This window comes from Suncus etruscus, chromosome 13 (genome assembly GCF_024139225.1).
Source record: "Suncus etruscus isolate mSunEtr1 chromosome 13, mSunEtr1.pri.cur, whole genome shotgun sequence".
Taxonomy (NCBI): domain Eukaryota; kingdom Metazoa; phylum Chordata; class Mammalia; order Eulipotyphla; family Soricidae; genus Suncus; species Suncus etruscus.
The window spans coordinates 35,615,843-35,643,798 of record NC_064860.1 but is presented as its reverse complement, the minus strand read 5'-3'; the positions used below and the strand labels follow the sequence as shown (position 1 = coordinate 35,643,798).

Sequence of the window (27,956 nt, the reverse complement as noted above, 5' to 3'; positions counted from 1 at the left end):
AAAAAGAAATGTATAGCCTACTCTTTCCCTTTTCCTTTGGGCCCATATGAATCATTTAATAAAGCATAGTAACAAATAGCTGCTACTTAGTCACTACCAAAGAAGAAATAATTGAGGACTTGCTACCTGTCTACACTATATCTGAGTAGTGAAATCAGGTCTTTGCTAAACCAAACCAGGATTTGTTAATAGTTATTTGACTATAATGTAATCATTCATTTTCCTTGAAGTCTTATTTATGCTTCTGTAAAGGGCATACAATGTGATGTACTTCCATAGGTACTTTTGTGATTGTATACTGATATAAGATTGATAAAGAAGGTCCTCACACCAAGATTATTGTGCAGTCACCACATTTTTTTATTCTCTGATTAGTAGAATATATAATAATCCAGTTGAGGATAAAATACTAGAATATATACAATCATCAGCAATACTAAATATGAGAGCAAGTTATTAGACCACTTTATGACAAAATGAGTGGACAAGTATGAAAGATTATGTTATGACTGAAGATCCTTTGAAATCAATGTCGATGGGATGTAGATGGAAGCCAAGTATAGTCAATTGAGCAAGGAATGGAACTCATGGAAAACTATCTGTAAAAAGAATCAAAACAGTGTTAAAAAACAAAGATGCTAAGACTATAATCTCTGCATTAATCACTGTTCACACTCAGTACTCAGTCTAGCACTTAGCCTAAAGTAAAACTTCAAAGCATGCAAAGTCAGTAATTATTGATTATATTTAGAATAGTCATAGTGGCAATCAAAAACTTCACTTTTTAGAGATACCTCACCAAGTTGAAAAAAATAAAAGGTAATGTTGTTGAAGATGATAATAATGATAGTAAGCTATAGTAGCACTGCTGAAATATAGAAGAAAAATATTCTGTGTGAATTCATGTTCTCTCTTTTTCCTTGTCCTAAACCTTGTAGCTGTCATCACCATATTCTCAAACATTGAAACAACATAGTACAGTTAGCAGCATAATGGGTTGTATTTTGTTGTAAATAAATATGCACCAGAGTAGCCTATACTTTAGTGGAAAAAAATTACTACTTTTAATGTGCCTCAATGTATAGAAGTAAGCCAAGAAATTTATAAACAAAACTCTTAGTAGATCACCTGCAATTGGTTTACTCTGGTTTCTGTGACCCCATTTCTATTCCAAAATGCTTTCTTTCCAATAATTTCTCTTTGCACTTACTTTAAGTTTTACTTAAGACCTTTAATTCAGCTCTTTAATTAAAAATATCCACAGTAACACAATAGCTACTGCAATATTTATATAACCATCTATACAATGATTAGCACTCTGTTTCTTTCACTGGACTGCTTTAATTTGTATAGAGTGTCAAAACAGGGTGATTATACTAACCACCTAGTTTTCATTTTTTTCCTTAATATCTCATATGCACTAGGCTTTAAATTATTCTTTGATAGTAAAATAGCTCATGAGTTCTTATGACTCATCTTTTCATGAAAATCGAGTCACTCAATAGTGACTCAAACTCATTTAGTCAATTAAATCCATCTTACTTTGAAAATTTGTTGAATTCTGTACATTCTTTTGTATTGGTTCCATATCTTTCCCATGTCTGTATTTGTAGACTGTATTTATTAAGTATTCTTAAGTTATGCCATACCCTATAATTTTTCCAAACATCTCATCTCCATTTTCTACCTACATTTTAATTAGGCCCATGCTTACCTGATTTAATACGGGCTAAAAACATTCTGATTAACATGAGCAAAGAAATTTACTTATCTTTTTTTTTTTTTTCATAAGAAAATGGAATCCCGTAGGCTGCAGCTGGACCCAGACGATCCCACACAGGATTCTGCTCCTCTCCTACGGGTATGGCTGGGAATCTGGGCAGACAATATGAGCTGGCCACTGGCCTCCTGGGTTGACCACTTAGTCCAGGAGACTGAGATCCCCCCCATGCTAAACTGGTCTTCAGGGCCAGGTCTGGCAACTGGGCTCTGGGGGGGAGGGGGGGAGTGAAACTCCTCCCGTATTCATACTGGACACCCTGCAAGGGTGTCTTTTCTTACTAATACTCATTTTCATAACAAATATACTTTTAAGTATTATCTATAAATGTTCTTTATTCTAGATGGTCCTAGGAAAGGAAACGGAATACCAAAGATTTGGATGATTACAGTAAAATAGATCTTAAAGTCAGTCTTTATGTACGAGACTTTCCGTACTGACTCCAAGCCGAAATCACAAACAATTCATATATATATATATATATATATATATATATATATATATATATATATATGAATATATTCCTAACTCGGTAGGCACCAAGATTGACCTCCTGCCCCAACAGACCACCTTCCAGCTCCTCAGTGAAAGACACCCTCTGGGTCCCTGTTCACATGCCTCGGCAAAGAACTACAATCAGCACGCCTGCTGACTCATGCTTGAGAGCCCCTCTCACCCCCACCAAATCGTGGATTGTTGCACGATACAGGAATCGACCTCAGCAAAACTCCCAGCTCAAAGGCACTATAATGGTCTCGTAATGCAGCAAAACATCTCTCAAACTCAATTCCAAGGCCTGTGATCGAAAAGTACCTTGGCTTTTACTCCCCACCAGAATATATCAAAAGACATAATTGGGAGTCTTATATTGCCTATAGGAGTTCAAGACCTGTATAACAATACATCTTAAGATGTGTATTCCTAAATATACAAGTAGCCTCCTCCACCACTTGTTTTATTCGAATACCTTCTCTTTTTAACTCAGTTTTATTTATTTGTTCTATTTTAATATATACATTTTTTCTCTATTCTTATCATTTTTGGTGCTGCTTGGTACAAAAACCCTTAACTGGGATAAAAGCTCAGAACAAAACCAGATAACAAAGACTGTGTGTGCAGCCTGTCATCCTTACCCAGAATAGCACCAGCAACACAGTATGACACCATATGTTTTTGTATGGGCACAGCAAAAAAAAAAAGGAGGAAACCATAGACACAGAAACAAGATCTTATCTTCTAGGGATAAGAACTCACTTTTTATAGCAGAAGGGTGCCTCCCATCCTGAACATGTGTCATGTGGATACAACCAGTCCCCAGGAGATTGGACAGTGTTAGTCTAAACCCAAACCCCAGATCCCCGACGTAGAAATGATACAGCTCCGGGCAACACCACCAGGAACTAAGCTCCATTGGGAGATTTATAATACTACTCTGGCACCAACTTGTGCCAGTTTTGATATGACAACTAGGAAAGGAAAATTTGACCTAAGATCAGGCTGTCCTATCACATCACCTAACACTAAATGGAAATCAGAAGAAATATTGTCCTTTGAACTGTAAAAAATAAGAGCACCAACAACAGAAAACTGACTTTGACAACCATGACTGAACAGAACCTACCTTGGGACTAATAAGGGAAACCTTACCCTAGGCTGTAGCCCAGGACACATAAACAACAACAACAACAACAACAACAACAACAAGATGTCTTATTGCAGAGGTCCAACTTAGACAACAGAGACTGAGCAGAATCTTTGGATCCATAATATCCTAAGCTTAGGCATAGGGACTGAACGAAAACAGGGAGCAAGTATTACAGAAGACTGAACACAACAACGGTGGATATGAACCTCTAGAACCTAGAGACTCTATCCTAGACCCTGACCTATAACCTGCACAAATACCAAGATCGCTAGCTACAGTGGCTTGATTTTCTCACACACAACCGAGAGGAAACTTTCCTGGCATCACAAAAAAGCATATGGGATGGGGTAATGAGTATTTATGGAGCCAGGGGTTGATCCCATGATGGTATGCTTCAAGGATAGAGAAACCCTGAATCTCTTAGGCCACGGGAATTCCTTTTCTTCCCCAATGCTTACTGTGCCTATGCAAAAAATAATAAAATAAAATAAAATAAAATAAAAGTGGGGGGAACGCCAAACCCTACCACTTCAGCACCCATACTTTTTCTTGTTTTGCTTTGATTTGTTAGTTTTTGACTTTATTTTCCTTCTCTTTTTTCTTCCACTTTTCTCTTTCTTTTTCACGCTTGTGGTTATTATTTAGAGATTTGTTTTTATTTTTATTTGCTGGGTCCATTTTTTTCTTTTTTCTTCCATTTTTTTCTTTTTTCTTCCATTTTTTTCTTTTTTTCTCTTTCTTCTTTCTTTTTTTGGTAGTTGTCACCAAATTTTTTTTCTCCCTTTTTCTTATCCTTTTTATCTCCAATGATGGTGGAATAGATGCTCAATCTACAACAAGCTGTAAAGTGGAGACCAGTTGCACTAGTTTTCTGGGGGGTGGAGGTGGGAGATATGGGATTTATACTGGGAACAGGGGCTGAGAGAGGACAGCACTGGTGGTGGAATGCCCCTCATTCATTGTCACTATGTACCATAAATGATGCAGTGAAATTTGTAATGCACTTTGGTCACAATAAAAATTAAAAAGAAAGAAAGAAAATGGAATCCAGTCAAAAAAAGCACAAAAATAAAAACAATTTTATATTTTGTTATAATAGACCATAGATTTCTACAATATTCATTTATGCAAGAGATACTTAAATTCTACATATAATGTATGGAAGCTCAGAATCTTTGCAATTCTCTATCTCTGGAAGAGGCTAGAGAGCTTAGAAACTGAATATCTAACCCTTTTTCTTGGTGATAAGATATAATAAATTGAAACTTTTCCCAGAAAGATTTAACTATAAAATATCTAAGACTAAATATTTAGTTTGATAACTCTTAGAATTCTTTCTCATTATCTTTTAACAAGCCTTCATTTGCTTTTGTGTTCTCTAGAATTTCCATTGAAGACTTATGACATATCTCACCTACATAGCTGATAGATCACCCATTTGGAGAAATTTTTGTTTTATTGAATGTCTAAAATTCCTTTCTTTCATTGTTATTGTTACTAACTATCTCTGTCTTTACACTTTTCCTTTGATTTTACTATTTGTGTTTCTTGAACTTTTTGAATTATATCAAAAATACTAACCAAAATGCCATATTATGTATATAATAATTCACTTAATTTCAAAAACAAAATTAAAGAACAGTGCATCTTTTACCATAAATTCTATTTAAAGTAAAGAAGAGGAATACTGATTATTTGTCACTATATGGAAAAATCCGGATTCATCTTCACTCTTATTTTTAAATTTAAAGTGTTTTTATCAGTTGAAGTTCAGAATAAATTAAACATTTTACAGAAAAATATTTATAAAGAAACAAATATAAGAAAGTAAAATATTTAGAAGTTGGTTTAAAAAGAGCTAGAAGTCAGAAAGTAGAAAATATAACCTATCTAGACATGTATGTATGCCATTCTTAGTGAGAATGTTAGTTATTTAAAATTAAAAGAGAAAATAATATATAGAAATTTTGCTTCAATATTTCTTTAGAATGCACTTGAAACCTAAATAAAGAAATAATACTAATAACATATATCTCAGTTAAGGAATGATAAATTTATTCACCAGCAATAATTCCCATGAGCACAGCTCCTGCTCCCATTCTATTGGACTTTATCCCTCAGGATGTTCAGAATCTTTGTCCAGAAAGAAGGCTCTCAGAGCAAAGAGAGAGGTGACAGAATTCTCTCAGCAATCAAATAAATGTATGGATGAATAACTTTAAACTCTAAATATCAGGCTCCAGAGTCAGAAAAAAGCTATGCAATTTAGAGGTACCACTATATTTTACTTTTTTTGTTGTTGTTTGTTTTTGTTTTGGGGTCACATCCGGTGGTGCTCAGGAGTTACTCCTTACTCTGTGTGTAGGAATCACTCCTGACAGGATCAAATAGGGTAAGATTCCAAATGGGATGTCATGGATTGAACGAAGGTGGCTGTTTGCAAGGCAAATACCCTACCTGCTAGACTATTGCGTGGCGCCAATATGTTACTTTTAGAGGGAGTAAACAAAGAAGAAAAATAATTTTAAGGTTAGCAACTTTATCAAAAAGTGTAAAAGGATATAATTTAGAAAGTTAATAAAAAAACATTTCTTAATTTTCAAATTTAGAACACAACATGATACTCAGGTGTTGATCAGAAGTGAATATCAGTGAGATGTGACTAAGAGTGGAAAAGCAGATCTCTAGTATAAATATATACTAATGAGTGTTGAAGTAATAAAGGTACTTAGAAGATGCATGAAATAATACCACCATTTGAACTGGTCTCTAAATAAAGCTGCATATAAAAGTAAACTTCTAAGACAATCTTTGTTTATAATGCTCTACATAGAAAAATGAAAGGTCAAAATATCTTCCATTTAAATAAAATGTAGCATCCTCTCTTAACATATTTGCATTCTTCAGAAGGAAAAACCATAACTAGCATGAATATTAAAAACCTCTGAAATTGATTACTTTATTTCTGAATATTTTATAAATGAAATTATAATAAAATGTCAATGAAAATAAAAATGTAAACAAAACACAAAAAATGACAAATTTTTAGAACATTACAGAATGCAGAAAAAAATTCACTCACTGAATTATGAGAGATTATCCACTTCAACCTTCCATAGAATAAAGTTTTTCTTCTGTATCAATCTATTTTAAATATAATTTCTAAAACAATGCTTATCTTGTCTCTTCATAAACACTAAAATAATTAAAAATTTGGGCCAGGAGAGATAGCACAGCGGTGTTTGCCTTGCAAGCAGTCGATCCAGGACCAAAGGTGGTCGGTTCAAATCCCGGTGTCCCATATGGTCCCCCATGCCTGCCAGGAGCTATTTCTGAGCAGACAGCCAGGAGTAACCCCTGAGCACCGCTGGGTGTGGCCCAAAAACAAACAAAAAAAAAACAAAAACAAACAAACAAACAAAAATTAAAAATCTACTTTCCTAGTATTATATCTCAGATACTTGGCATAACAGTAAGTCAGACTCATAACATAAATATATCTATATAGTAACTTTGAGGTGAGAGAGGATCAATATTATTATCATATTAAAATACTATTTTATAGATAAAGAACCTGAGATCAGGAAGCTATAAGTTGTTACCTGACCTTGTATATAAGTCAGAGATAGTTACAGGAGCTATTTGGAATCCTGAAAAATTCTCAGCATTAAGATAGTTTCAATATGTCTTAATTATTCAAGTTACCAATATTTATTTAATTAATCTTATTTACTTATTTAAGTTATCTGTTAAAATAAAACAATAGGTGAATACAAAAAAAATGTTCCTTTTTCTTTATCACTTTATCATTCCATCATCCCCCATTCATTTTTATTTCCACCCTTTATTTTTCAGTTTTAGAATAAAATGTGGTATAAAATACAATCATAGGAACATTTCATTTTATATGCATCTACAATGTGCTTCTTTGAGGCTTTTTATCATTTTTGCCGCATAATTATGTCCATGATAAAAATCTTATGTTTATGTCATATATGACGTATATCAATTATTAATTGTTTATATTATTAATCATTTTTGCATGATTATTCAATCAACTAAAAAAAGTCTAGCTCATTACAGCTCCATAATCTGTTCAAATATCTATCAGGGGAAACTTGTCTAAGTGCAGTTATTTATAGATATACTCCCCTGATCAACAGTCTGGCATTATTTTTAAATAATTTAAAATTTTTTTAAATTATTAAAATATTTTTAAATAAATCTATTTATCACATTATACGTTTATTGTACCCAAGGAATCCATATTGGTTCCTGTGATTAAAGCTTTCTTTTTTTTGAATGTATTAACAGTAAAGTTCTTATTGTTAAAAGAAGAAATTTTTGGCTCAGCAGTAGAGAGTGTTATGAATCTGTGAGGTACTGGGTTTGATTCCTATTCTTAAGTACCAAAACAAAGTAAAAAAAATGTATTTTTTCAATTAAAAATAAAATATTTTGTTGTAATTATTGATATGTATAAATGTTTGTACTCAATTTATGTTTGTACTGTGAAAGTGTTTTCACTCTACATATTTTCAAATGTTATCAACTATTTTCCTACAATACAGTGCTGACCTGATAATAATGCAATATGAACTTGCATAAGAATTTGTTTCTATTCTTTTTAGTTGCCTTTGCTACTATCATTTTACTTGAACACTTTTGAAATCTAAATAAGTTTCAATTCTACTTTGTGACTAGTCTTTTATCTTCAGTTTTTTAACTAATTGCTATATAACTTGATGATTTAAAGTGGAAGAAAAATAGAATTAATATCACAAATTTAAATCAGTCTTTACATTTTAACCCATTTTCACACCTAATAACCATTAATCATGCAACTTATTATACATCATCTTATAATACAAACAGGAAAATATTAGAAGATTTAGTGTTGGGGATGGAGAGACAATACAGTACACACAGTGTTTGCTTTGTATATGGCAAGTTCAGGTACTAACCCTGGATCCAATTTGGTCCCTTGAGCCCTGTCAGATGTGCTCCCTTAACAATTTTGCCAGAAGCAATCCATATTGTGATCCCAAAACAATAAATAAATAAAAATAATTTACTAAATATCCCTTCTTAGGCCTGCTCCCTTACATCTTTAAAAATAATTTAATTTTAATTTCCGTGACAATATGATAGTCAAGATTAATAAAAAAGAACTATTAAATCTCACTTATCTTACAAAGTAATTTTATCACTTGCAGGCTGCTTAATTAAAAATAAATCATAAATCAAAGAAACAAAGCTATTATGTGATTCTTCTTATATTCATAACTATTGACATTCTTGATAACCTGCAAAATGTTTTTCTTCATTAAAATATCCCATCATTGGTATGTTAGATGAACAGGGGTCTTAGTAAATGGTGCTATGACAAAATCAGCAATAATATTCACATTAGGGTCTTATGCATGCAAAATTTATATAAATTTCAACAAACATATATGTTTATTTATATTTATAAATAAAAGTTAATGCAAAATTTAGAAACAGAAAATACTGTTTAATATATCTATTCACTATGATTTTAATATGCTTCAGAACTACAATAACAAATTCAAAACATATATAGTTAAAACTAAATTTTAGTTTCTTTTTAATGTTAAACATTTACATTTCCTATACAGTGACATTTATTAAATAACATAGGAACTGTGTTTAGAGCGTAGACCTGGCTCTTTGTTAAAGAATCACTTTTATTAGTACTTAGGGAACCATAAGAATTGCCAAGGATTAAACAGGAGTTGACTGCTTGCAAAGCAATCTACTGTATCATGGAACAATCTCTGGCCCCATTCATTTATAAATATGTCATTCTTCTTTTAGCATCATACATTTATTGTGATGCACACGACCATTTTTTGTTTGTTTCGTTTTTGAGCACACTAGGTGACTTTCAGGGGTTACTCCTGGCTATGCACTCAGAAATCTCTCCTCTCTTGAGGGATCATATGGGAAGCTGGGGATATAACCGAGGTCTGTTCTGAGTCAGCCGCGTGCATGCACGACAAATACCATACCTCTGCACCATAGCTCCAGCCCCAACACAGGACCATTTTAAAACACAATTTAATATCAGAGCAACATTCTTATGAACATCGAGTAGAAATAAACACTAAACCCAAAGCAACTACAATAAAATCCATATCCAATCTACAAACACTAAACCCAAAGCAACTACAATAGAATCCATATCCAATCTACAAGAAGCTAGACACAAAAGGGAGCACTTTCATCTCAGAGGGCAAAGGAGGGACGATATGGGATGCTTGCTGGGAACAGGGGTGGTGGGAGGACAACATTGGTGGTGGGAATGCCCCTGATTAAATACTACTGTGAATGGTTTGTAATCCACTTTGGTCAAAATAAAAATTATTAATAAAAAAACTAAAATATAAAAGAAGGAACTAAGAAGAAATCATGTTAATTTTGAAGTTGAGGCAATAGAAGCTAATTTTCAACTTCCGTTACATTTTTTTGTGCAATTAAAGATTAAATTATAATATTTGTTGGTATAGAATGCAGAAAAGTCATTACCATACTTGTGGTTTTAATATTAGGTGTGATTTTATTATAATAGAATAATAAACAATAGTTTAGGGGTCAAGAAATATGTTAAAAATTTCACTATTTCTGTTAGTAGGTCAGCAATATAAAACATAATTTAAATATGCTTACCTACTAGATCATGTCCATGTATGAATTAATGGCAATTTTGGTTATTATAAGATAAAGTAAAGCATGAATTGGCAATATTAGGGACTTAAAAACCTAGATAGTAAATAGCACTGTATTGGTATACTGAAATAAAATGTAATAAAATGTAATGTAATATAATGTAATAGAAAAATCACACTTAGAAATCAAAAATCCAAACAATTTCTCCAATCAATGTTATCACATGTAGACATATTTATATCCATAGTTTATGTGTTAATTTTACTATATTTTTATTTTCTGTAAAACTTTAGAAAGGATATTAACTTTAAATCACTTCAAGATACAGAAGCTATACAGAAAAACATTGCCCATTAGTATGATAGAATATATAGCAATGAATTATGATATGACACGTTGTGGTGCATAGTTTCTTATGCTTATAAAGTATTTTCCTCTGACCTCATATAAATTATGCTTTTGAATACTATGACAAGATAGAAGAGGATTTTAGATTATAATCAAGTCAACAGTATATTCAAATATGCATTTCTTTAAGAGTGAGTAATGAGCTACATACACACTGCAAAATGCAGTTTGGTATTGTTATTCCATATGAATAATTACTGCGATTCAAATACAAGTGATTGTCTGCACCTTCATTTCAAAAGAAAGGAATAGAAAAGTGAATATAAGTGTTTCACAATTCTGTTCTCTGATCCCTGTTCTAAGGTTTAGTCCCTGAAAGCTCCACTCTAGTCACCACTAGAGGGAGAAAGGCTCAAGAGCTTCCTAGAGGTTATCTTTCTCCTATTAACAATTACCTGGGACAATGCTCCTCACTGAATATGCTCCACTTCAGCATAACAAGTAACTCTCTCTGTTCTGTTAGGAACAGGAACACACTTTGACTAGGGCCGTATGACTGAATTTCAGGATTTCTGTAATATATCACCACCCAACATTTTCATTCTATGGAAAGTTATTTTTTTAAAAGTGTAGCTATTGGGGCAGGAGACATAGCACGGAGGTAAGGCGTTTGCCTTCCATGCAGAAGGTTTGAATCCCGGCATCCCATATGGTACGCCCCCAAGCCTGCCAGGAGCGATTTCTGAGCATAGAGCCAGGAGTAACACCTGAGCGCTGCCGGGTGTGACCCAAAAAACAAAACAACAACAACAACAACAACAAAAGTTTAGCTATCATGGGAAATGCTGGATTTTTTTCCCCCAAGCAAATGGTTTTATCTATCTGGCAAAAGATTAGAACAGACTCAATCATCTCTGCTCATCTACAATATACAAGTTATATACATAAATCTAACAATTTATCTCTCCACTACCATTTCTTGCTTCAAATTATCTCCTCTTATTTCTTCTTTCACTAATCAGCATATTTAATAATTAGTATGATTAGACTTTATCATATTTTGTAAAAAAAATCTATCTGTGTTAGAACATGTACTAAGTGAAATTATAAGTAAAAGAACATGGATGTTTCCTTTTGAAATGTTGATAACATCAAACATGTGCTAGAGAAGACAGTACTTTTTTTTTGTTTTGTTTTGTTTTGTTTTGTTTTTTGGATTTTGGGCCACACCTGATAATGCTCAGAGGCCACTCCTGGCTATGTGCACTCAGAATCGCTCCTGGCTTGGATGATCATAAAGGATGCCGGGGATCAAACCATGGTTTGTCTTGGGCCAGCTGCGTGCAAGGCAAACTCCCTACTGCTGCACTATCGCTCTGGACACTACATATTTTAATTTTATTTTAACGTACCTATTTTAAATATTGATGAATATAAATTTAAGGTGTATATATGGTATGTATATCTTATCCAAATTGTATATTTCCCCATAAAATAGGAAAACAATATTAGTATGTTAAAACAACAATGCATTCCTGTGGTCACTGCTGTACTATTTAAAATAGGCAAGGTAAGGAAACAGCCAAAGCAATCACTAATGAATAAAAATAAGAAAGTGAAATGCACCCCTATTTGTACAAAATCAAAATAAAAATTTATTCAAAAAGAAAAGTCTGCTATTTGTGGCAAGATAGATGAACCTGGGGCTGGAGAGATAGCATGGAGGTAGGACATTAGCCTTGCATGTAGAAGTTCGGTGGTTCAAACTCAGGCATCCAATATGGTCCCCTGAGCCTGCCAGGAGCGATTTCTGAGCATAGAGTCAGGAGTAACCCCTGAGCACTGCCGGGTGTGACCCCAAAATAAATAAATAAATAAATAAATAAATAAATAAATAAATAAATATCGATGAACCCAGTAGCTGTTATGCTAAGTGAAATAAGCTATCCAAGAAAAAGAAAAATACTGCAAATTCTTATTTGTACGTGGACACTAAAAATTCAAAGTTACTGAAAGAGAAAGCTGAATAGTGTTTGCCAGGAATTAAAAAGTAGTAGTGTAAGATGACATCCTGATATTAACTTAAAACAAAGGCATTTTCCATCTTCCTCTTTCCTTTAAACCTATCTCTTTGATATGTAAAAGCCCACCTGAATTTGAGATTTTCCCCCACCTAGTGGATTTTGTACTGGGAGAATTAAGAAAGGTCAAGTTGGCTTGGCATTCTGAAAGACCTGGAGACAGAAGACTCCGTGACTCTCTCCTGGCTGACTTGCTTTGTTATGGCAACCTGCATCAGACGTATGTACCTGGTGGAAATACACTTATCCAATGATTTCACAACATGGGGATTCATTTTACAACTGGCACTAAGACAGTGACCTGGGGATCGAGAAGACCCCAGTGATGGAGAGCAACTTGACTCTCTGGTGGATAATCATCATGATGGTTTCTCGAACAGGACTGAGTATGCAGTGCACATCACAGGAACATCGGTTCACATGGCCCCCTTTCTGAAAGACTTCATGTAACTTTGGTATGGTTATTCAGCAGCCCAACCTTCCATGTTAGCAGAGATCACCTCAGGCGGGGGGGGTGGGGGGGGAAGCAGGCAGTGAAGGAAAGAGAGCTGAAGACTCCGAGAAGCATCCCAGAGTCTAACTTGCATTGCCTTTCTTCTACCAAAGTTGCTTTGTACAAGGAACTCGGTCCACCAACCTGCAGCATCTTATAGGGGTCATTGATGGGGTAGAAGCCAAAGAGAAAGCCCAATTGCAGGGGGACCTATAGTAGGGAGATGAGCAGGTCCGTACACCCAAATTCCGGCCAGGGTACCAAAGGCCTTTTCATCCCAGAAGACCCAAGCAGTCTAATACAGAAGGTAGAGATGGAGAAGATGGAAAATCCAAGTAGAGCCAAAGACCAATTCAGAAGAAGCTTTCACAATCACCTGTAACATTCTTCTAGATTAACCTCTCTTTTTGTTTTGTTTTGTTTTGGGGCCACACCCTGTGCTTGCTCAGGGGTTACTACTGGCTATGCGCTCAGAAGTCACTCCTGGCTTGGGGAACCCTATGGGACGCCGGGGGATAAAACCTTGATCCATCCTAGGCTACCTTGATCCATCCTAGGGCCACCACTTAGGCCCTTAGGCTAATCTCTTGATCTTATTTGCATTGGTCACTATTTTGCTAGTTAAACTGTGTATTGTACTAGTATTGATCTTAATAGCTAATTGTTTTGTTCAGTGCACCATTATAATCAGATGATTATGTATCCAACTTTAGTGGTTTAATATTAATTCCAGGGGAGTGTATAAAGTTGTTAGATTTTTAATGGTTCTCAGCTATCCACTTGGGAATGTTTCCCAGTTGCTGTGATGCTTATTTTTTTATATTAAGTAGCAACTTATTCTCAAATTATATCTGCAAAAATGTTCTACTATCTTTGTCCATAGAAGTCAATGGAAAAGGAACTTGGATACTATAGACTCATTATATTGCTCATTATAAGAATATTTTAGGGCCCGGAGTGATAGCACAAACAAGATTTTTCTACTTAAATATATCTGCAGAAAGTTTCTAATGTTTATGTTTCAGATAAGTCTATTAAAAACTTTCTGATATGTATAAGAAAAGAATATAAAAAAAGTTGATTGTTTTGAGAATAATTATACAATCTTTAACCTTTATCACGTTTACAACAAACTTTACTGTGACTATGTAAAATAAAAATAATAAACACTTTTTTTTTTTTGGTTTTTGGGCCACACCCTGTGACTCTCAGTGGTTACTCCTGACTATGCACTCAGAAATGGCTCCTGGCTTGGGGGACCATATGAGATGCCAGGGGATCAAACCTCAGCCAGTCCTAGGCTAGCACCGGCAAGGCAGACACCTTACTCTTTGCATCACCACACTGACCTCAAACACTTTTTTTTGTTTTGTTTTGGTTTCGGATCACACCCTGTGACTCTCAAGGGTTACTACTGGCTATGTGCTCAGAAATCACTCCAGTCTTAGGGGATCATATGGGATGCTCCGGGATGGAACCGCGGTCTGTCCTGAGTCAGCTGCGAGCAAAACAAAATCCCTACCACTGTACCATAGCTTTAGCCCCATAAATAACAAACACTTTTATAAGTACTGATCTGGGGTTCCCACCTCTGCTGCAGAACAATAAAATAAAACATTTGTTGCCTTTCTCAGTTTTTTATTGGTTTGGACAGAAAATTGTAAGATGGCACCCAGCTATTAACCAAAAACAACAAATTCCCTCTATCTTTCTCTGTCCTTTAAACTTATTGCTTTTATATGTAGAAACCCACCTGGATCATGCAACCCTCCCTTGCCTGGTGAAATTTGTACTGGGAGAATAAAAGAAAGGTCAGTTTGGCTTGGAGCTCAGAGAGACAAAGAAGGAGAAGTCACTGACTCCATGACTCTCTCCTGACTGGCTTTTTTTAAATCAAACCTTCAAAACTACTTGCACCAGACATGTTCTACCTGCACCAGACATGTTTGCCCGGGGGGTGGATATATGCATATGCTGTTATAGTACAATATGAGAATATATTTTACAATGTAAAAACAAGAAGATATTGGTCAAAGAGTACAAATTCTCAGCTGTTATAAAAATGGACATCAGGCATAGTCTGGTGGCTGTGTTTAATGATATCTAGTGTTGTATTTTTCAGGAAGTTGAGACTTCAAATTCTCTCCACACATACAAAACTGTAAGTATAAGAGGCAAATGTGTGTTGACTTTTAGTAATTAATTTACAGTGTTACAATACACATATTGTCACCACATTGAATATCTTAAGTATCATTTACTATGAATGTCATCTCCCTCAACAAAAGACTCAAGATTGCCATAGTACCCTGGAAAAAATTAGATTACCAAAGAAGAATAAATTAGGTATAAAATAGATGAGGCTGTAAAATACACATAAGAAAGAGCATGATAAAACAGGTTAGGGCCTATCAGATATAGAGGGTAACATAGGAAAAATTAGTATAAGAAGTTTCATGATTGTATTCTGTACTTTGAAGTGTTTTGGCTGCTTGGCTATGTGAAATATCCCAGTCTCAGCAACTTATGTGCCTATTAAATGTTATGTGCTTACTGTCTGTCCATGTCTCTGTCAACTTAAATACTGAAATTTTGAGTATATGTTGCAGAGTGATGATATTGTAATGAATAAATAATCATTAGAAAGTACAATGATACCTGCTTAGAGGACTGTACAGCTTGAACAGCATGTGTGTATGTGTGTGTTTTATTATAATTTTTTGTTACTATTTCCACTACAGGACCAGTTTGTCAAGATTCACAGTTTGTCAAGAATAAAGGGAGAAATGAGCATCATTTGGGCATACAGTGTAGTTGTTAAGATGAATGCTTTGCATTTATTGAACTGCTCTATATCCTTGGACTCTAACAGTAAGCCACTATCCTGGTTGGTGGACAATCATGAAGAGAGATACCCAGATTTAATTAGCATTTTATATAGACACCACCTTATATAAGTAGGGTAAAAAAAATCAATGCTATGGTGTACACACATTCTTGAACTCATGCGTAGAGAGACATACGGAACAAGTGAACTCAGTACAGTGATAAATGGAGAGATATCAAAGTAAATAAATTTATCTTGTTGTTGATAAGAAGTATTAGTCAGATGAAAATATACTTCTAGATTGATCTTGGAAAATGATAGGTCTTGTGTAGGTTGGTGAGTTCATGATGCAACTGAACAAAGTTATCTAAGGCAGGGGGAATCAATAGTGTCAGTTCTGAGTTCATTTCAGATGTTATCTTCTACTTCACCTCATAGCTCCTGAGCATGTCTCCTGATCGTGAATTGAGAGTGGAGAATAAATAAAACATTTTCTGAAAAATCCTTCATTGATAGCACTAGTTGAATAATATTTTATAGAAATATACAATATTTATTTGCAGAGATGATAGATAGATCATAGGAGAAAAAAGTGACAATAAAAGATATTGGAGAGGAAATGTTGGCATCAAGACTGGAGAAAATCATAGAGAAAAGAGGGGAGAAGATAATGCAAGAGCAAAGAAAGAGAAAAGTAGAAGAGGAAAAGGAGAAAAGATGGGAGAAGTTATTGGAAGGAACAAAAAAGAGATTTATAGTATAATCTTAGGTTAAGCAAAGGGAGTAATATCATGCTATAATGAAAAAACTTAGAAGAGATTTGTAGTGATACCGTAGAATAAAATTCTCTTCCATTAAATTTCATAATTACATAAAATGAATTCTAGTCCTCCGTAACTCAAGTATTTAGATAATAGTTTACATTTTACTTTTCTTAGTTACATCAGATTAAAATGAGATGATAAAGAAATTAATAAATCATTAATTCAATGTATTAATAAATTATTAATACATTAAGCCTAATCCTCAAGCTCTTTCCAACTCTAAATTTACACAAGTTTATCTGTCTTATAGCAATTATTAAAATCTGAAGCATATTGTGTTATTTTTGTGGTTAAAGTTAATCCCTCATTAACTTGAGAGATTAAATTTTGATTACATGTGACTACAAAGAGAACCTATTTTTCCTGCACTCCTGACACAAACTGTAGATTTTAAAATATGTTATAACATTAAAATGTAAAGTGATACAAACATCTTAGAGAAGATGACAGAAAGCAACCAAAGAAATAGCAATTTTTTTTGTAAATTGGTTATAAATTCAATGAAAATATTTAGTTTCTAAACGCTATTCTAATTATAATAGACATTATTTAAAGAATAAAGACAGACCCTCAAATCAATGAAATAGACTTGAGCATTCAAAAAATAACGCCCAGACAAACAATCAATTAATTTTGACAAAGGGGTCAAGAAATGCAAAATGGAGCAAGGAAAGCCTCTTCAACAAGTGGTACTGGGACAAATGGATAGCCATATGCAAATACAGACCTCTATCTAACACCACTCACAAAGGTAAAATCAAAATGGATTAAAAACCTTAATATCAGACCTGAAACTATAATGCATATCGAAGAAAGATTAGGCAAAACACTCCTTGAATTGAGACTAAAGACATTATCAAGGAAGAAACACCACTGTCCAAACAGGGATAGCAAAGATACATAAATGGGATTACAACAAACTGAGAAGCTTCTGCATGTCAAAGGAAATAGTGACTAGGGTACTAAGGTCATCCACTTAATGGGAGAAACTACTCACTCAATACCCATTAGATAAGGGTATCATATATAAGATATAGGAGGCTCTGACAGAACTTAACAAGATAAATACATCTGATCCCATCAAAAAATATGGGAGGAAGAAATTAACAGTCATTTCAGAAGGAGTACAGATGGCCAAAAGTCACACGAAAAATTGTCACACATCACAAATCATCAAGGAGATGCAAATCAAAACAACAATGAAATATCATCTAACACCACAGAGACTGGCACACATCACAAAGAACAAGAAGAATCAATGCTGGTAGGGATGTGGGGAGAAAGATACTCTCAATCACTATTGGTGGGAATGCTACTAGTTCAACCTTTCTGAAAAACTAGTCCAACCTTTCTGAAAAACAATATGAATATTCTTCAAAATAAAACTGGACATTGAGATCCCATATGATCTAGTAATAGCACTCATAGGTATATACCCTAGGAACACAAAAACACAATACAATAATGTCTTCTGCACTCCTATGTTCTTAATAGCACTATTTGAAATATTTAAAATCTGGAAACAACCCAGATGCCTGACAACAGACAAGTGGCTAAAGAAACTATTGTAAATCTACATAATGGAATACCATACAACAGTTTGATAAAATAAAGTCACAAAATTGCCTATACATGGTTGGATATGGAAACTATTATGCTGAATGAAATACTTCAGAGGGAGAGAGATAAGCAAAAAATAGTCTCACTAATATGTGAGATTTAAGAAAAATAAAAGACAGTAGAGTAATAATACCCAGAGACAATAGAGATGAGGGCTGGAAGGACAAGCCCATGATATGAAGCTTACCATAAGGAGTGGTAAGTGCTGTTAGAAATACAGTTACAGTACTATGATGACAATGATAGAGAGAGAAATAAAATTCCTGTCTTGAGCAGAGGCAGGGAATGTGGGAAGGAAAATGGGGGATATTGGTGGTGGGAAGAGTGCACTGCTGAAGGGGGGGTGTGCATTTATGGCTAAAACAATTACAAATATGTTTATAACCATGTTGTTTAAATAAAAAATATTATTAAAATCTTCTGCTTTTTTGTGTATTGTCATAAAAATAAAAGTGGGAACGTGTAAGATGAATTTTACAACATGTAATACTCTCAGTAGGTAAAGTATAAATTGCACCCACATTAAAACATAATTATTTCATATTCCATGACTATAGTTATGAGATCATTGGTTAAAGAGATGGAACTATGATGATAACCCCAATATATGTGTCATGTTATATACCTAAAGATTTACACTCATAGATATATAAATTAATAATGATTTGTAACTGTTATTAGATTTTTCAACTGAGTTGTTCAAGTCAAAAATGATGAAAATCAGAGTAATTGCACAGAAATTAAGATACTTGGCTTTCATGTGACTGACTAGTCTTCAAAGTATATGGTCATCAGAGTACAATAAGGAACTTTAGAGCTCAAAGTAAAATTGTTCTGTGAGCACCATTAAAAAAACCCAAAGTAAAATAAAAAGATGTGTATATGTTCATGTAATAAAATGCCATGTCTAGAAAATATACTATATGGTATATGCAATCATTTCCTAAACATATCTAATAAATATTTTATTAACACTGAAATTTCCTATTTATTAGTAATAAATTGTTCTTATTGACTTAATAACAATAACAAAAACTTTATGTCACATATTTATCCTAGAGACCCAAAGCTGCAAGGTTTATTTTTAGAGAGTAAGAATAGTAACTCTTCAAACTACTTCAAAAGTTTGAGTACTGACAACTTCTTAGTGAATGTAAACATTTCAAGTGACTTATAGAAGCCAAGCCACTTTTCCCTTAAATTTTGCACAAACATTTTACTGCATAATAAGCATTTTTTTGTGTTATGTTTTCTTCTTTCCCTAACTTCAAAACTAGAGAAATGAAGATCTAAAATTTTGAAAAGATATCTATTTCTATTTTAAACTTACTTGGTTCCTTATATCAATAACTTATTAGGCGAATGAGAAGAGGTTTTCATTATAAAATATGTAATATTTTATATTCAAAGTAAGCTTTGAATAGTAAAATATTTTATACTTTGAACAACTACATATATAAAATTACAGTATTTTGAAGTTTTGTGTTATGACATATGCAATTACTGTTTATACTCCATTATACATAGAATATAATTTTTAAAAAAGATATATTGGGATCAATTATTTTAAATTATATTTATAGACATATGATACTAATATAAGGTTATAGTGGGTGAGATTCTTAAAAATATTATGGCCAAAGATGATTTAATGGCAAAAGCACCTATCTTGCCACCCTGAGGACAATGAGGCCAAAAATTGAATCCTCAATTCCAAATGCCCACATATAATCTAAGATTTCAGTGTTGAAAGTTTTAAAATCCCGGGATCGACAACAAATTCCACATGTAATCTTTGTGTATCACCTCTAAATAAGCAAGGTAGATCACAAATAAATTGTGCCACACTTCCCTACCCTGTCTAGAAACTTAAAACTAAACTTTGTGAACACAACAAACACATGTGTGACTTAGGTCGTTGAGGACAACAGGAAAGATAAAAAAGAAATAAATTGTTAAAATCCATATTTAATTCTAGATAAGAATACATCTACTTCCCTTTTATTTACCAAGAGTCACATGTTTTCAGTTTTCCAGATAGACAGAAAATCTTTATGGGTGCCTGCTTGGGAGGATAAAAGATAGAAGAAACAGAAATAGAAAATTATCTAATCATTAAAGAATTTCCAAAAAGAGGATCAGGGCAGTATGGAGTGCGTGTGTGTGTGTGTGTGTGTGTGTGTGTGTGTGTATAGGGGGTTACATATGAGTAAGATTGATTTTCTCTGTTCAAGAATGAAAAAATAACTTTTCCACTATAGGGAAAGGGATTATCTCTGAGGAAAAAAAAAGTTCCTTATATGTTATTATGCATGCTAATATAATACAATTTTTAGTTCAGTGGATCAAGGAAAGAGTGTCAGGTGTGGTGGCTACTGTTATAACAAGCTTATGATTCATACTTTAATTTTTAACTTTGAGATGGAAGATAATGACAGTATACTTTAGCTTTTAGAAATGCTCATAACAGATTACATAAATCATGAAATCTTTTTAGGAAAACCACTGAGTTATTCTGAGACCTCATGAGCCCCTATCCATTCTTCACTTTTAATCTGCTAACTTAATAACATAATCTTAACTTTTCCCAAAAAAGATAGCAGCAACTAATGAAGAAATCAAAATTAGTGACGATTTGCCTACCAAAATGGATATTTAAATCAAAATAACTATTGAACAAATTTAGCATCAATTTTCAAAGTTAACACTTGTTACATGAATTAAGATTGCAAAGGTAAATGCTTTCCAGAAGTCAGTCAAGCTCTTGGTACTGGACCACCAAAGTGACAAACCTCCCTTGTCTCCTCCAGTCATTCACATTATTCAAAACCTGGGACTCATTGAGAGAAGTCCCTTCCCCCACTCCCCCTGCCATTTCACTTTCTCAGTGCCAGATCTCTACTGTGGCTTCCAATGAATCAAGTTCTCCTTCCTCTCCTCCCCTGGAAGCACATGCTCCCAGTGAAATGTCACAAATAAAGTAGAAGCCAGTCTTTCCCAGGCTGGACTTGTAAACAGAAAGCAAGAACACCATTCTTCACCAGGAAACTGACCTACAAAGCATACTGGATTTAGTTGAAGAGATTGTGAAGAAGGTCAGCTAAAAAATAAAAGGGAATTCCTTCCAGTTACTTTAGGTAGGCTTTAAACAATCTTGAAATAAAGCCTTGTCCAAGGCAAAGGGAAAAAAAAGAGGGCACATTAGGTGAGGTCCAGAAATAAAAAAGACTCTCACAGGTGATTTCTTGGCATGCTCTGTTTGGCTATTTTCTAGTTCCCAGAGAATAACTGATTCTATATTTATTCTCTGTTTTCACTGCCCTCATTTTCACACTGAAATGTGTACTAAAATATAATGCTTAAACACCTTCATCTCTTTTTTTGGCAGTAGTTATGCAGAAACAATATAAGGATCTACATAGTCTGCCTGCCACTCCGAGACATAAACTTCTAAACACTAAATAAAAATATGAGATTTTCTCCCAAGTAAACATATGCATGTTTATCTAAATCTTTGACACTTATAGCTTAAGAAACAATGATGAGTTGGAACTTACAAAGTTCATGACAAGTTAAATGAAAATGTGTATACAAAGCAATGATTTTCCCCATACACTTTTACAATTTTGTTTTCAGCTAATATATTCCTAAGTACAGCATAAATTATAGAGGGCTTCATAGTAAAGGGTTAATGATGCTAAAGAGTATAAATTTTCACAGTTGAGATACCATACTTAGGTGTTTGCAAAAACATCTTCTGCATCATGCCCAAATCTCTTTGCAAACAAATAAATTACTTTATAAATCTTATTACTCCATGTGGGTGAATATTACACAGAGCTCTGCAAGGCCAAAAGCTGGAAGGAAAAATCTGAGTTGGAGTATGATCTTTGGGATTCATCATCAGCCAATGATTAAGAAACAAAAAGAGGAATACTTACACATTAGAATTTGGACTGTTTTTATAATTCACAGCAATACACATGCAAAACACACACACATAAAACTACACACAGAGAACACACATTGCTCTTTTACAAGGCTAGAGATCTCAAAACAGGACACTGACAGCCAACCAAATTTATTTCTAAGAAAAGAAAAGAAAACTTTGCTGCTGTAGGCAGCTCTGCTTTAGAACTGCTCCCTGATGCCCCAGGGTTTATGCACTATCAGCTCCTTGCACACAGATTAGAGGGTTTTTTTCTATCATATACTGTTTTTTATTGCCACAACAAGCAATATTACCTATACAGACAGACTGACACTGGGCCATTGCATCTGAGTTAAATGAGCTTTTAAAGGATCTCTGAGGAGAACGTATTCTTCCATCTTTTTTCTTTTGTTCTATTCATATTTAACAGAAAATCAAGAAAACTTAGGTAACAAGGACAAATGTACTTACAGTGGCTACAGAGCAAAAGAAGAAAAACTGTGATATATTTTTATAAATAGGATTAAGACGAGGTTCCTTCTGAGTTTCTCTAGCTCATACTCTCTTATAGGGGTCAAACTCCCAAGGACTTGGGGCTCTTCCCTTTTAAATTTCAGTCCCAAACTATATTTTATAGTTTGGCAAAACTACTCAGAGATAAGGCTTTGAGGTCAATAATCAATTTGAAATATGCATTTTATGCCAGGTTAATTCTTTCCTAACCTCTATGCTTAACAGTTCTGTTCTTAAGTCTCAGCAATTTCAGCAAGTTTTTTCTCTTCTGTCTTATGTTGAATTTTAGTCCCAATACATAAAAGGCTCAGTCATCAACCCATCAACCAAAATTGTAAGACTGACTTATTGTCCTAACCAGGAGTGTCCCCTCCATTCACACACACACACACACACACACACACACACACACACACACACACACACACACACACACACACACACACACACACACACACACTGGAGATTGCAGTACTATGTACATTCCCTGAGAGCCATAAATCACCAATTCCTCCTCAGGAAGCCCCAGCCAAACTCTGAATTACAGTCCGACAATTGCAAAAACCAGAACACTGCCCAAGTTTCATTAACACCATAGGGGAAGTTTGTCTTCCTTGATCTTCCCAAGTTCCTAAGAACCAAACCTTTAACCAAAGCTGATGATCCTTGTCAAGGACCAGAAAGAATCCTTTGAAATATGCTGGCAGATAACTCTGCCAGTCTGTAAAAGACAGGGGCGCGTGCGCGCTCACACACCACACACAACACACCACACACACACACCACACACAAGGGCTTGCTCACCCACATCCCCATCCCCCACAAGCACACACACACACACACACACACACACACACACACACACACACACGCACGCACGCACGCACACAGCACAAGCCTGCAGGCTCAGAAACTGGAGTTCCAGAAGAGTATGCACATATAATCCATGCATGACAGAGCGCGAGTGGATGCAAAAACACAGACACACAGACGCACGCACATTTCTTCCCACACACATACACACTCAGAGGGGGGTGAAAAAAAGTTGCCCGAAAGCCCTACCTGAGGATGGCCGTGTCCCCCTGCCTCACGGTGATGTTGTCCGTGCCTCGGTTAAAATCCACGCTGCGAACGGGCAGTCCTGTGGGAAGAAGGCAGAGCAATCTCAGTAGGACCAGCGGCAACTGTTTCCGATCCGGCTGAACTCTGGCGACCATGGTGGCCTGGCCGAGGTGCGGGTCCGCGCTGGACTCTGGAGTGAATGAATGTGCGTGTTTGCTCGCGCCCGGAGCTTTTAGACACGGAGGGTTTGCATCCACAGCAGAGGCAGAGCGGGGCTGGGCCACTTTGGGGTCCTTGCCACTCTGCCAGTCTCTTGCACTCAAGGCTCTTTTCCCTCGGAGGCTTAACAAAGCCTTCAGAAAGCCCAGGCAGGGGAAGGGAAAGTGAAAGAAACAATTTTGGACAAGAGAGAACAGAGAGAAAATCCGGTAGAAAAAAAAGATGATCTGAAAAACTGCCCAAGGAAGGTGTGTTCTCCACTGTCTCTGTGTGGCGAGATGCTCCTTTGCCAGTGTGTGAATTGAGCTCCTTCTCTCTTTAACCTACTTTCCCAGGCTGCAAGGGAAGCCGTCACCCAGGCTGCAAGGGAGAGTAAAGAAACCCACACGACAGCAGCAGCAGCAGCCAGAGTCTCTCTCTCTCTCTCTCTCTCTCTCTCTCTCTCTCTCTCTCTCTCTCTCTCTCTCTCTCTTCTCTCTCTCTCTCTCACTCTCTCTCTCTCTCTCTCTCTCTCTCTCTCTCACTCTCTCTCTCTCTCTCTCTCCTTCACTCTCTCTCCTCTCTCTCTCTCCTCTCTAGCTCTCTCTCTCCCTCTCTCCCTTCTCCTCTCTTTTCTCTTCCTCTCCTCTTTCTCTCCTCTCTCTCTTTTCTCTCTCTCCCCCTACCCCTCACTTTCTCCCCCCTCTCTCTTTCTCTCTCTCTCCCTTTTTCTTTCTCTTCTTTCTCTCTCCCGCTTGGCTCAGCACCTCCCCCATACCCCCGATTCCTATGGCCCCTCCTCCACATCATCTCCCCCCCCCCCCACCGTTGCCCCTTGCTTTGCACAACTGCCCCTTCAGCAGCAGCCAGCCTCAATGAAAGCCTGATGCTCCTTTACGTTGTCAGGACAACAGCTTCATCAGAGGCCTGGCTGATTTGCTTAAGAAGAGGGAATGGATCTGAGAGGTACAGTCCTGGAAGGGGAACAGGAGAGAGAACCAAGCTTTCAATGATCAGAAGGAAGGACAGGAAGGAGAAGGGAACATGGAAAGAAGGACGACAGGAAGCATGGAGAGTGAAGGAAATCAGTGCTGAAACATGGGATAGGGAAGCACAAACTGGACATTGGAGTTTAAGATTCAAAGTTGATTTCCCAACTAAATATTCCTTACAACTGGCTCTTCAGACTCAGGTTCTGCTCAGAATTGCCTATCATCTGCACTTTCTGTTACAAAATTAAAAAGAGTTTCTTTTCTCTGCTTCCATTTATCCACAACCCCCAGCCCCTTCCTTCTTGGAGCCCCCTTGTGAGAGATGGATGGAAAACAATGCTGGTATTGAGTGGTCTCCGGTGTGAATGCATGGTTTGTTTTTTTCCAAGTGCCAGCCTCAGCAGCTGATCCCTCATCCCTAAATCAACCTCACTCTCCAGGAAAGCACACTTGAGGGATGGTATTAAGACATTCCTTTTAAATCTCATATTGCTGTTGCTATCCAAGTTTCTGCTGGGCACTGCCTCTTAAAATGTTCATAGACAGAAAAAGAAATGTGTATAGCAAAAAGCTTGTTATTTCTAGGGTGGTGCTAAGGCAGCACATAGCATCTCAGTGAATGGCAGACAGGTTATCATCATGTGCCATCCTTTCTGTTCCATGAGTCAAGTGCTAAGGGCCATACAAGACTTCAGTTATTAGTCATTCAAATGAAGGCTCCAACTTTGGACATCCCTCAAAATTGACACTGATGGTAGCTCACCAAACAAGGACTTTTTCTTTTCTTTTTCAAATGTTCTTAATCATTTGAACAATTTAGGACTCCAAATGTAGAGCAAAATGTTGTATTTATCATTCTTATCCATTTTCTTAGGCAAACCATTTCTCCTACTAGGAAACAACAAATATTTTTATACTTTTTTATTAATAATTTAAGTATATACAAGTAAATATGCATACCCAAGTCATCTCTCACTTACTTATGCAAGTTTTTAACAAAGGTTTTTTGAAGCATAAGACCTATTCCCCCAAAGATGCAAAGAATTTCCCTAAGGAATTTTTATCAACTAAAACCTTTATCCAGTCTAACAAATTATGTGAATATCTGAATTGTCACAAATTCAAGACTGCTGAAGTTGAACTGATTTTGTCTGGACTATAAATGTTTTTTTACATAAATCAAGCTATTGCATGTTGGGGTTGAAAATGGTCCCAGAATTAAATAAAATGTGTCTTTCCTCTAATTTATAGCTCAATTGTTTAAAAACTGGAGCAATTTAAAGGGTTAAGTCAAACCTTAAAATATATTATAAAAGTCATAATGTTTGGTACTTAGTATCAGTGGAAAAGTGTATTTCAATTGCCAAACAGTTTAAAATTACATCTTTACCAAGATAAGGAAATAAAGCAGAAGATCAATGGGCTTGAAAAGCTATGAATTTTTAGAAATGAAGGGTTGACATAAATGTCACATCTGCTTTGGGAAGGAAGTGTTTCCAAATGCCACATATGAAAAAGAGAACTGAGCCCACTATAAAAGCATAAGTAACTTTAACGACTAGAATATCTATTTTGGAGAGAGGTTGGGCCACACTTGGTGACACTCAGGGGTTACTCCTGGCTATGCGCTCAGAAACCTCTGCTGGTTTGGGTGACCATATAGGACACTGGGGGATCTAACTCATACTGAGTATGGTCTGTCCTAGGTCAGAACCTTCAAGGCAAACACCCTATGGCTTGAGCCACTGCTCCAGCCCCTAGAACATCTATTGTCATTGATGACACTAGATGAAGTTATGATTGATCCCCAAAGAGATCTAGATAGATTTGAGAGGAAGGAATAGCAATATCAAGACTATGTGTAGCTTCTTATATACAAATATTGCATGGTTAATAATGGAGGATTTTTATTTCTGGAAAAAAATAAAGAAATATGATTGTGCAGTAGCATATTTGGGGAAGAAACTTATTCAAGATATGGGTAATATCTTACATGTAATCTCAATATATCAGTAGCATTGGTCTGGTTTTAGGAAGAAGTATGAAGTTAACAAATTGGGCTACAAAATGATTTACCCAACAGAAGTAAAAATGAAGATTTTAAAGCAAATCACCCTAATCTTGAATTTGTATCTGTACTAATTCTGAGAAAATTACCTACTGAATTAATAAGGTTTATTCAAAATTATACTTTTATATAAAGACAAACTTTACCTACCTCCTTGGGAGAATGAATTTATAAATTTGTATTACCTTAGATAAATGTAATCATAATACTTATAAATAATTGTGTTAAATAAATATATTGATAATTATTATTAAATTGGTTATTATGTAATGGAAAAAAACATAGTAAGAAGACTACAAGTCCAGAGAGATAGTACAGGGATAAGTTGTGCCTTGCACTAAAAGGACACTGTCTCAATTTTTTCTAGTGTATATGGTTTGTTAAGCTAGAAATAAACCTAAAGATCTGTAGCCTCTCACACACAACTCCCCCCAAAAGAGACAAAACAAAATTAAGAAAAGAAGTCTATATTTATTTTATTTTAATTTGGTATATTTGTTCATTCAGATTTATTGAATAAGTTTTAAATTTTTTTAATTTATCATTTATGTTCAAATGTCAGTTCATATACAACTATCTAACCCAACAATTGGCCCAAAGAAAACTCTGTATCTAATGAATATATGAACATGGAGAGCTTAAAAACTGTACGATCAATAAAGTACTTGTCTGGCATGCAACTGGCCACTAAACATAACACCACATAAGGGTCTCTGTCAAAGAGAGTATTTGCTAAATACAGAGCCTGAAGTTAGTTCTGAGCACCTCTTAGTGTAGACCCAAACAAAAGCACACACAAAATGCATAAAGGTTTGTTTTTTCAATACAAGGTCACTAACATGATGTATATCACCATCTCCAAATCAATACATTTTGTGGAATCC

At 35.2% G+C, this 27,956-nt stretch overlaps 1 protein-coding gene across 2 annotated transcripts in view; it reads right to left on the bottom strand.

Moving 5' to 3' along the window:
- The window catches only part of LSAMP (limbic system associated membrane protein), a 697,625-nt gene extending 673,187 nt beyond the window's left edge, over window positions 1-24,438 (bottom strand). Inside the window, exon 1 of one of the 2 annotated variants that reach the window (XM_049785794.1) lies at window positions 23,815-24,438. In XM_049785794.1, coding sequence (XP_049641751.1) covers window positions 23,815-23,969 — 155 coding nt within the window. In that variant the 5' untranslated portion in view covers window positions 23,970-24,438. The remainder of the gene's footprint in view (window positions 1-23,814) is intronic. The other variant, XM_049785793.1, reaches the window with a different exon arrangement.
- Between the last annotated feature and the right edge of the window lie 3,518 nt (window positions 24,439-27,956).